This window comes from Mustelus asterias, chromosome 12 (genome assembly GCF_964213995.1).
Source record: "Mustelus asterias chromosome 12, sMusAst1.hap1.1, whole genome shotgun sequence".
Classification (NCBI taxonomy): Eukaryota; Metazoa; Chordata; class Chondrichthyes; order Carcharhiniformes; family Triakidae; genus Mustelus; species Mustelus asterias.
The window spans coordinates 35,805,890-35,817,897 of NC_135812.1; the positions used below are offsets into that span (position 1 = coordinate 35,805,890).

General features: G+C 42.8%; 1 protein-coding gene across 1 annotated transcript in view; it reads right to left on the reverse strand.

The window, feature by feature from the left end:
* Positions 1 to 1,524: 1,524 nt before the first annotated feature.
* The window catches only part of LOC144501924 (BICD family-like cargo adapter 1), a 35,687-nt gene continuing 25,203 nt past the window's right edge, over positions 1,525 to 12,008 (reverse strand). The window contains exons 7-10 of the mRNA XM_078225958.1: positions 10,878 to 11,000; positions 9,057 to 9,187; positions 7,036 to 7,156; positions 1,525 to 2,520 (exon numbers count right to left, since the gene is read on the reverse strand). Coding sequence (XP_078082084.1) covers positions 2,341 to 2,520; positions 7,036 to 7,156; positions 9,057 to 9,187; positions 10,878 to 11,000 — 555 coding nt within the window. The 3' untranslated portion in view covers positions 1,525 to 2,340. The remainder of the gene's footprint in view (positions 2,521 to 7,035; positions 7,157 to 9,056; positions 9,188 to 10,877; positions 11,001 to 12,008) is intronic.

Below are 12,008 nucleotides of genomic sequence, written 5' to 3' on the forward strand. Positions count from 1 at the left end.
AACCACTGTGTCACTGTGCTACCCAGTGTTGATACATTGCGCTGTTTCCTCCAGATGCATTCTTTCTTTTTAAGGTTCCGCTATTTGCAGCACACTAAGAAAGTTAAACAATGTTCCCTAGCAGTCTAAACTCATTAGTTTGTCATATGAAACAAAAACTTCTTACAGTGACTGTTATTGCCTGAAGAATGCACCAATGTTGAACAAAGTGTACCAGGTATGATGGAGATTGCAGCTCTAAGAAGCAGAACAGTTGGTCCATAAATGGGACAGATGCCTGATAGAGACATGGGGCAGATGGTGTACAGTAGAGAATGGTGACAGGCACAAACAGACAATTGCTGGTAGAAATGGGACAAGCAGTGGTGGTAAGGGGAAAAGACAGAGCTTGACACAAGCCAAGATAATGCAGCTCACGTGCCCCATCCATCACCTAAAGCATTCACTCCCTCTACCACTGACACAGTGGCAGCAGTGTGTACCAACTTCAATATGCATTGCAGCAATTTGTCACGGCGCCTTCATACAGGACCTCCCAAACCTGCATCCTCTACCACCTAAAAGAACTAGGGCAGCAGGCACATGGTAAACCACCAGCTGCAGGTTCTTCTCCAATTTACATACCATTCTGACTTGAAAATATATTGTCTTTCCTTTATTAGCATTGGGTCAAACCCCTGAAACACTCTGCCTAATAGTATTCTGGGTGTTTCTACACTGCAGCAGTTCAAGGCGGCAACTCACCACCACCCTCTCAAGGACAATTAGGGGTGGGCAATAAATTCTGATCCTGCCAGCAATGCACGCATCCCGTGAACAAATTAAAACAACATGGCTGACATTCCTGAATCATGTAAGCATCTGGCTTCAATGTTTGTGGCTTTTGCAGTGCTTTGTTATGTTGAATTTGTGGTGACCTAATCAGTCTGACGGAGTCTAATCTCACCCTGTTGTATACGTCAAAACCTTGTCATGGAAACCTGGCTCCACTCCAAAGATTTTACATGCTGACTTCCTCATACTTGTCATTGTCTTAACTTTTTTGAAAAGGCAATGTACGTGACTGTGACTACCTCTTATAGACAATGCACGTGACCATTTTAGATGCAGTAAATTATTTTTCTTATAGGCAGGATATATGGGTTTGCAATTATAGTCAATGTAAAAGACCAACACCGCAAACAGTGTCTTTTAGTGTAGATATAACTGTTAAGTTCTTTCTTTCTACACCAATATTTATTACCGTGCATATGATGACAAATTTAGAGTGTGTATGAGTGTCTTTACATTATATTCTTGTGTATATGGCTGCCCATCCATTATTGACAGTGGATATGTACACATACCAGAAACAATTAATATGTTTGTATTTGTACCCATCACTTAAGAATTTAATAATCACACTTCATTATGAAGTAATAAATAATATTTTATTCAACAAACATTACATGGCACCATCCAATCATTGGAGAACTTGCAAAGTGTGCTCTCAACTCTTATCAAGTATATATATATATATATATATATATATTACAGTTTAAATAAAAACAAAAAACTTCATATGCTGGAAATAAAAAAACAGAAAAGGCTAAAAATACATAACAAATTTATTACACCTGTAAAAAGCAAGATAGGTTAGTCATTTGGGCACTAACCTCCCTGTATAACACTTGGGTTCTTATTAAGGTTCTTCACCTGAAATCTGAACCAGTCTTTCTACAGATGCCGATGAAACTTCTGTCCATCATCAGCTGTGTGTATCTTACTACACATTGCCAATTAGGAAAGCCACTTCTTTATTTTTTTTAACGAAACCTTAATTAAGCTCCAATTATGGAATTAAGAATTGAGCACCTCATCAGTTTCTTCCAGCCTCTCATGAAGCTGGGTAGATAGTGTTACATTGTGTAAAATGAAAGCTTTTCATATCCATTGCTGTCTTAGCAGCTCCTCCGCCTCCTGCTGTTTAACAGCATTCCTTGATAGTTTGTTTTGCGACTTCTGCAGATTCCAGCCTGCAGAATCTCTGCAACACTAACGTTTCACTTTTATTCAGCTTCAAGTCTTTTTACATTTTTGTTGATTTTTTTTCTCATTTCCTCTTTTCAAAATAATTATTTGACCAGCAGCCTACATCCCTGGCTTCAGATTTTCTCTTGACCAATAATTTATGACGAGAAATTTAATGACACATTCTATATACCAATCTTGGAGACAGCCGCTGGAGTTTTATTACATACTGAAGAACAATCTTCCAGTCTCTCAGTCACATAACATACAAGTGTTCAGGAGAGGCTGATAAAGATTATAATAAGGAAAGATGTCCGAGGCAACCACTGCTCACCTCTTAAACAATGACAGGAAGCCTTTTCCTTCGGGAATCGGACTCCTGGTCCTGTGAAGAAAGGAATGGCGACGTTTGGAATCCCTGTACTCATGGTTTTGGGAGGATGCATTCCAGGCCTTTTCAGTCTGCTGCTGGGTTTTGAGTTGCTGACTTATCACAAACTGCATGTCATCCTTTCAATGATACAACAGAAAAGGCAATAGTAAATCCTTTTGCCCATCAGAAAGCCAACAATCCAATCATGTGCATCTACCAGTTTATAAGGTCTGTGAATCCATTTTTTAACAGTCCATTTACATGTTTATCTATCAAATCATCTATCAGTCTATCCAGCTACCTATCCCCGAAGCCATCATTAGGCATCAATTCATCTTCTCAGTATTTCAAATGGGACATTAAACCAAGGTCCCCGTCAGGTGGGCATGTAAGATCCTGAAGGACTTTTAATAAGTGCAGGGGGTTCACTCCTGACCCACTACATAAAACTGGCCATTTATCTTTTTACTGTTCATGGGGGCTTGTTATGTACAAGCTGGCTGCTGTGTTTGCCTCAAACAAAAGTAAATTGCATTTCAAAAGATCATCAGCTATGAACTACATTGCGACATACTGCAGTAGGGGGGGTAGTAGTGGTATTATCACTGGACTAGCAATTCAGAAACTCAGTTAATGATCTGGGGACCTGGGTTTGAATCCCACCATGGCAGATGGTGAAATTTGAATTCAATAAAAATATCTGGAATTAAAAGTCTAATGATGATCATAAAATCATTGATGATTGCCATAAAAACCCATCTGGTTCTCAAATGTCTTTTAGAGAGGGAAATCTGCTGTCCTTGCCTGGTCTGGCCTACATGTGATTCCTGACCCACAGCAATGTGGTTGACTCTCAAATGCCTTCTGAAATGGAGGGTAGTTAGGGGTGGGCAATAAATGCTGTCCCAGCCAGTGATGCCCAACTGTAAAATGAATAAATGAACAAAAGCTCATAAACGGTGCTGTGTAAATGCCAGGGAGGTCGTGTGACGCAATGGGTAGCCTTCCTGCCTCTGAACCTGAAACTCTGGGTTCGGGCCCCATCCCAGGACTAGGTAGTAAGGAAGGTGTGTTCATAATGTGACCAAACATGTTGAGTATCAACCTGCAAAATCTTTTTCACATGCCAATGGCAGATGGTAAGAGTAGGAAAGACTCCTGGTCTTGATGTGGAGTGGTGCCCCTCAAGCTATAAACCTCCAGAGACAGACTAGGTACCTGTTCCAGGAAAATCCTCACTATGGGAACAAATGAAAGTTTGCCTTGTGCACCATTGCCGGTCACCTGATGAAGGAGCAGCACTCCGAAAGCTCGTGATACCAAATAAATCTGTTGGATTTTAACCTGGTGTTGTGAGACTTCTTACCATTAGGTGCAGGAAGAGAAACAACAACAAATACCAGCCTGCTACTTCTTTGAACCAATCAAGCAATTTTGTTTCAATCTATTTCTTCACTTAACAGTCAATGTTAACACTGGTTCACCTATCAATTGTTACTCTATCAATCTGTTTGTTTAGTTACCAAATCAATAATTCAATTTATGAATCTATCTTATTTTATTTATCATCACATATTCCACTGCACTGTTCAGACATGAAGGAATCAATCCACTTAGCCCTCTCATCATCCCTCCATTCACACACCACCAATCATCATTATCTTTCTCTTTAAGATCAAGTCTGGAACAAGAGTGACTAGAAGGTTAATTCTACTGCTGCAAACAGAGGCTGAGATTGTAGCCTGATGGTTTATGGTTTTATAGAAAATAAACCACCAAATGGTACAGTTCATGTCACGAGTAGTACAGGCTATTTAACACAAGTGATAGTGATTATATAACGCAAGTATGAGCTACAGAGCACAAGTGGCTCCACTTGCATCAAAAATATTACTAGCCGTACAACATGTGACGTTGGTTATGTAAGATGGGGGCCAGAACCACAGGTTATCTTCTGTTCCTCCATGACATGAATAGCTCTAATTAGTGGTAAACCATTACTCTATTTACACAATACATAGGTGCATACGTAAGGATAGCCCCAGCAATTACAGTTTACTATCAGCAAGCTTCCAGAAACAATTATTTGGAATAGAATTAGTAGTCCCATAGAAAAATGTGAGTTGATTAGGAAGAGCTTGTATGGATTTCTAAAGGGGAAAATCATGTTTAACTAACTTGAGTTTTTTTGAGGAGGTAACAGAAAGGGTCGATGAGGTTATTGCTATTGATGTGGTGGACATGGACTTTCAGAAGGCATTTGATACAGTGCCACACAACAGATTTGTGAGAAAAGTTATAGCTCATGGAGTAAAAGGGGCAGTAGCAACATGGATACAAAATTGGCTGAATAATAGAAAGCAGAGAGGAATGGTCAATGGATATTTTTTGAGCTGGAGGAAGGTTTGTAGTGGTGTCCCCCAGAGCACAGTACTGGGACTCTTGCTTTTCCTGATATATATTCATGATCTAGATCTTGGTGTGCAAGAGACAGTTTCAAAGTTGGTGGATGACACAAAACTTGGAAGCATTGTAAATGGTGAAGAAGACAGTGCAGCACTTCAAAAGGACATGGACAAGTTGGTGGAGTGGGCTGAGAGGTGACAGATAAAGTTCAATGCGGGGAAGTGTGAGGTGATGCATTTTGGAAGGAAGAACATGGAGAGACAATATAAAATATGGGGCAAAATACATAAAGGGGTACAGGAGCAGAGGGACCTGGGTGCATAGATCATTGAAGGTGGCAAGACAAGAGGAGAGAACAGTTAATAAAGCATATAGTACTCTGGGTTTTATTAATCGGGGCATAAAGTGCAAGAGCAAGGAGGTTATGCTGAACTTATACTAGTTAGACCTCAGCTGGAATATTGTGTACAGTTCTGGGCACCACACTATAGGAAGGTTGTGAACAGATTGGAGAGAGAGCAGAAGAGATTTACAAGAATTGTTCTAGGGATGAGAAACTTCAGTCCTAAGGATAGATTGTAGAGGTTAGACTGTTCTAGCAGAGAAAAAGGCTAAGAGGAGATTTGATAGAGATGTTCAAAATCACAAGGGAGCTGGACAGAGTAGATAGCGAGAAACTGTTCCTATTCATAAAAGGATCAAGAATGAGTGGGCACAGATTTAAAGTGATTTACAAAAGATCAAGTGTGATGTGAGAAAAGGCTTTTTCACACAACGAGTGGTTTGCATCTGGAACATGCTGCCTGGAAGTGTAGTGGAAGCATTCAAGAAGGCATTTGATGATAACTTGAATAGAAACAATGTGCAGTGGTATGGGAAATGGCAAGCAAATGGCACTAATCCATGATGCTTGTTTGGTGCAGACACGATAGGCCAAATGGCCTCCTTTCACACCATAACAATTCTGATTCTGTGACGTGTTGCAGATAGTGGCCAGATTATTCATTATTTAATCTTACTTTCTTCTGTTTACTGTTCTAAATTCAGAGTGATTGAGACAAAGGCATATTTTATTCTTTCCTTCAAGGGTTGATTGAGACTAAGCCTTGGAGAGTGAAGTCACAGTGCAGTTGTGAGGCAAAATAAAGACAGTAGCATTTTACTGGCATTTCCCAAAGATTCTACCCTGGTTAAGTTTCCACTGCTGAATCCTACTTTCCCTCTTTTCTCAATTGTCCCACTATCATTGTACTTTTTCTGCTCTACGCTACTGTTTTGCACTGTATTGCTCTGCTCAGCTTTGCCTTTCCATTGTAACCCTGGCTGGTCCCCTCGCCCTAATCACTATCTTTTCCATTCCCACCAACCACACTGCTGTCCATTCCTCCTCCTACTCTCTCCAAATCAATGTTGTGAAATGTGATCTCATTCTTTGACCCATTTCTTGTTCTAACATGTTAATTCATGTTACAATTCTATACCCATGTGTTCAGTACATCACAAGACTATTTTACCGGTCATGGAATATGAACAACCATTGAGATAGGTTTTGGTAATTGATGAGTTGAAGAGAATTTTTCTATCAGGTCTGGGGCAGCATTTTTCTCCACAAGACACCAACTCTAGTCTCACTCTCTTGCTCATTTACCATAACTATTAATATTTCTCTTTTTTGAGAAAGAATTTATGGACGATCATTCCCCAGTGGTTTGTGGCCAAGAATTCCACATTCTACCCATCCTCTGTGAGGGGAAAAAGTGTTTTCTAACCTCTCCTTTGAACTCCTTTATGATTATCCTAACATCTCCATTCCAATTCACCTGGTAATGCTCTAAGGCAGATTTCCATCTGTTTCCATAGCTAGTTATTCCTGGAACAGGTCACTAGTCTGTCACCAGAGGCTTATAGCATGAGGGGCACCACTCTACATCAAGTGTGATTGACCAGGAATCTCTTCCACTCTCATGTGTTTAGAAGGATTTTCACATTGACACTGCCTGTTTGACTGTGTTATGAATGCACCTTCTTTGGCCATCAAGCCCTGGGGTGGGACTCGAACTTGGAACTTCAGTTTCAGAGGCAGGGAAGCTACCCACTTTGCCAAAATACCTCCTCATCCTAACATCTACCCTCTTGTTGTTGCTCTAATAGCTAGTGGAAACTTTACATCACTAGTTACTTTGTCACAATCCTTCACTTCTTGAAGACATCAATTAGATCATGCCTTGTATTAGCTGAAGACATACCTGCCAAGCTTCTAGCTCCTGTGATAGGCACACTTTCTGTTGAATGGTCTCCAGAAGCTGGGAGTTCAATGACTTCATATCCATTTGACACTTGAGCAGCTCCACTTCCACAGCATTCTTCCTGTAAAAGCAAGAGCCATTTCTTGTTGCTTTTTCTGGATTGACTGTTACAAGTTCAAGTTTCTCATTCATTCCAGTGTTCAATTAAATAGGCCTCTCCTCCTTTACCCTTCCAATGATGGCTGTGGTTCAGTTTGGAGCGCTCTTACCTCGAAACATTTGATTCCATGTTCAAGTCCCACTGGACTGAAGCACAGGAATCGAGGTTGCCGTTCCAGTGCAGTACTGAAGGAGTGCAGTGCTGTGGAGGTGCTGTCTTTAAGATGAAATATTAAACTGAGGTCTGACCTCTCAGGTGAATAAAAGATCCCTATTTCAAAGAAGGGCAGGGAAGATATCCCCAGTGTCCTGGCCAATATTTATCCCTCAGTCAAAAATCACTAAAACTCATTATCTCATCATTATCATATTGCTATTTGTGGGAGCTTTCTGTGTGCATGTTATTTGCTGCATTTCCTATCTTACACCATGATTACATTTCAAAACGACTTCATTGGCTGTAAAGCACTTTTGAGACATTGGGTGGGATTTTCGGTCACACTCGCCCCAAGGTCGGAAAATCCCACTCGAGGTCAATGTGCATAGTCCGTTTCGCCTGTTACAATTCCCACGGTGGGCAGAACAGGAAAATTCTGCTCATCTAGTCACTGTGAGAAACCCTATATAAAAATGAAAAGTATTTTTTCTTTCACCTATTCTATTGGTCACATCAATATCGACATTATGACTTAAAAACAGCACGGCCACGCAACTAAAATCCAATAAAATCAGCCCCAGTGCAGGAACGGCAATGGCTAAGATAATATCAGTTAACGACATCTTGTATCTATATTGAGCCTTTAATGTAGTAAAACATCTCAAGACACTTCACAGGAGCATTATCAAACAAAATCTGACACTAAGCCACTTACGGAGATATTCGCATATGTGATCAAAAGTTCGATCAAAGAGGTTGAGGGGAGCATCTTAAAGGAGGAAAGTGGGGTAGTGAGGTGGAGAGACTTCAGGAGGGAATTCCCACCAGCTACAGATGCAGCCACCAATGCTAAAGCAATTCAAATCAGGTCTATGCAAGAGGCGCAAATATCTCAGATGCCGTAGGGCTGGGAAATGTTACAGAGATAGGAAGGCACTGGAAAATAAGGATGGGAATTTTAAAATTGAGGTGTTGCTTAACTGGGAGTCAATGTAGGTCAGTAAGCAAAGGAGCCCAAGGGCTTAATGAAGTTAAGAACCAGGCTGCAGAATTTTGAATGACGTCAGGTTAATGAAGGGTAGAAGGTGGGAGGTTCGCCATGAGGCACGGTAGCACAGTGGTTAGCACTGCTGCTTCACAACGCCAGGGACCCAGGTTCGAGTCCCGGCTTGGGTCACTGTCTGTGTGGAGTTTGCCCGTTCTCCCCGTGACTGCGTGGGTTTCCACCGGGTGCTCCGGTTTCCTCCCACATTCTGAAAGACGTGCTGGTTAGGTGCATTGACCTGAACAGGTGCCGGAGTGTGGCGACTAGGGGACTTTCACAGTAACTTCATTGCACTGTTAATGTAAGCCTTACTTGTGACTAATAAATAAACTTTAACTTTAAAAAGGAGTGCTCGGAATAATGAAGTCCACTGGAACAAAAGCATGAATGGGGGTTTCAGCAGCAGATCAGTTGCAGTGGGAAGTGTTATGGGGTTGGAAATAGGTGGTCTTAATGGTGGCATGGATATAGAAGAAACATAGAACATAGAAGTAGGAGGAGGCCATTTGGCCCTTCAAGCCTGCTCTCCCATGTAACATATGTGATCAGAAGCACATCTCAGGGTCAAATACAACACCAAGTTTACTAAGAAACGTCCTAGAAACATCCCAGATAATAGAGAATCTGATTGGAATCTGATAAAACAAACTCATCACTCACTTCATTATCGCTGTGTCCCGTTCATGGATTGCTTGTTGAAGGTGCCGCTGAACAGAATCATTCTCCAGACTGCTCCTCAATCCATCATTTTCTTTCCTGAGATTCACCAGATCCGTGCTTTGCAACTGCAACTAAAGGATTCATTCACATCACATTGTCAAGTGAAAACACAACCTGGACTCTTCAAGCAGCAAAAACTATCTCACTAAATCCATCCCAAACTAGTTCGTGGGAGCCTTGACCTGGACTGTACATTGTGCCAAACACACACTACTCACCGCGACTCATCCTCAATCCAATCAGAAATTGCGGCTGCGATTGAGTTTTAAATGGGCGTGGTCACCTAGTTAGAGGGACATTTCAGACAAGGACCTTGAGGCTAACTGGATATTATGAGCCCTGTGTTAAATGGCGTGAAGCAATCATAATCCAGTTCCATGCCCAAAACACAAAATTAACAAAAGAATGAATTCACCAATCTCATTGGTAGGTTGGTATCAGAGATGGAAAATTGTCACACTGATGCAAGAGAGGGTTCTCTTCTGACATTAAAGCACATTGATTAAAGCTCCAATTACATTGCTCAATGTGTGGTTTAGTATTTCAGGCAGAAAATATAAATCCATTCTTTTACAACAGTTACAATTCCACCAGAAACCACATAGCAGCAAGAAATATCCCAAACAGCGAGGGGAATCTTACCATGAAATGGCAGAAACACCAATGTGTTTCTCTCCAGATCTTATGACAATCTGCCTAAAAAAACCAAGGGGGCGTGTGTCATGCCGTCATGCAGGGGGTGGGGCCTCAACACACTGGCAAACCCAGCTGCACAGAGATCGGGGCTATCTTTAAAGGATGCCCCAATCATAACAGGAAACATAACGTAGACCTCCCCCTAAGCCCACCATGGAGGTCTCGGGGCTCCCTTCCCCACCCCCAATTGGAGTGGGCACTTCTCACCCCTCTTCCAATCATCGGCCCCTTCCCCCGCTTTCCCCCCGATCATTGACTCCTTTCCGCACCCTCCCCCAACAGTTGAAGCCGGCACCCACTTCCCTTCCCTCCAAATGGCCATCACCTGCTCCTTTATCGGCTCTTGGCCCACATATAAATCTGAATGAATCCTCCCTTATGAGGCTCCCACTGAGCTCTGCCTCTATGACACATGTTGGCACTGTCAGTTTGGCAGTGCCAGATTGGTATGGGCATGGTGCCAACCTGTGCCAAGGGCATTGCCAGGCTATTGCCTGGCTATGTCCCTCTCCCCTGGGGGCTATACTCACCTTACCAACCCCTAGGGAGACCACCACGACAGATTCACTGTGAACCTGTTATAAATAGTGCCCACACGTCGTCATGCCTGCACCCACTGACTATCCAGCGGGGTGGGGATTCCCAGACAGAGCACTCACTAAAGACATGCTGATGTATTAAAATGAGCTGTCTGCGGTCCTGTGGCATGTTTCAGGCCACTCCACCGGTGAGAGGCCAGAAGATTGGAACTCGGGAACTTGCCGACGCAAATTGTGCTTTCCGGACTTTGAGTGTGCACTGCCATTCCTACAGATGCAGAGTGCGGGCTCAAAATCATCCCCAGTGTCTTACCGGTAGATTCTAGCTTTTTTGCAGAGCAGCAAGGGAGAATAGGAACCCAGGATAGTTTTGCTCTCCCATTCCCAGAGTCTATTTTACACCTACACTGTCTAGGCATTGACTCTGGGACTTTGCCTATCTTTTCACTATACCAGGTGGTTTATATACTTGCTTACAGGGTGACCAGGGAACCGGTCTGTGATGTGGGGCACCATGAAGCATTACCTGTCTCTGAAGCTCCTCAAGCGTCTGCTGCTTCTCTTCATTCATTGCCTGTTCCTGTTGGAATTGTGGCTCTTCCCTCTTCAGCTCTTGCTGCAGTTCCTTCTGATCGCCTTCCTTGAGAATCTTATTAAAATGTTGGAAAATAGTTAAACAACTATAAAAAGAGGCATTTATCCCAACAAGTGTCACAAGAGTATCAGTGAGCTTGTTCCAGGACATCAATCTTATTCAGTCTGATTATATTTCTGGAGTGTTCGCTTAGGATCTCCAATATCATCAGATGGATCCTCAACCACAAAGGCGGCTGGTGAGACAACCCGTGCTTACACTTGCCAATCTCACTGGCAGGTGAGTTCCGGCTTCTGAGTTGACGGGTCAGCTCTTTTTCTGGTTCACAGTTCCCCACAGTACCCATCCTTCACCTCCAGGGTGCTGCTGGCTGCATCTTCATCTTCATGCTGCATTGACTCTGCCAAATAGGCCCCTGATTGCCGATCTTCAGGATGTATACACCTTTGGAGCCACCATTACCAGCAGATGATGGCTGTGTTTGCAACCTGCCCATAACCTGCTGCTGGCTTGGATCCTTCCCGTGTGTCAGTCAGACATGAGGGAGGTGGATTTGAGACCAGGGAGAGATCAGCCCTGATCTGATTGAATGGCGTTGCAGGCTCAAAGGACTGAATTGCCTTCTTCCGTTCCTAATTCCTATGTTGTTCCTATAAGTCCAAACTGTCACCGTGCTGCCCTGGCTGAGGTAACACTTTGAAGCAATTAGCAAGCCCAGCCATTGTTGGTTAGGCACAAACATGCCTAACAGAACCTTCCCTCGGGGGGGGGGGGAATGGGAGGACGGGCCGTGTCACCATCTTGGACAGGGATAATGTGAGGGAGGTGGTGTTTCTGGGGATGATGTGACAATGAAAAAGTGTCCAAATCTTGTTGCAGCACCTTTTCCCTTCCTATCTAACGGGACACCATGGAAACCAGTACTTAACTCTCCCATTGACAGAGACAAGCTAACACCTTACTCTCAGAGCTGACAGATCAGAGCAAAGGCAGAATGAGTGAGAAACTTATGAAACTGGCAGAGCTCCGGGTAGGATAACTGGACTTGCCATTTTTCAATGA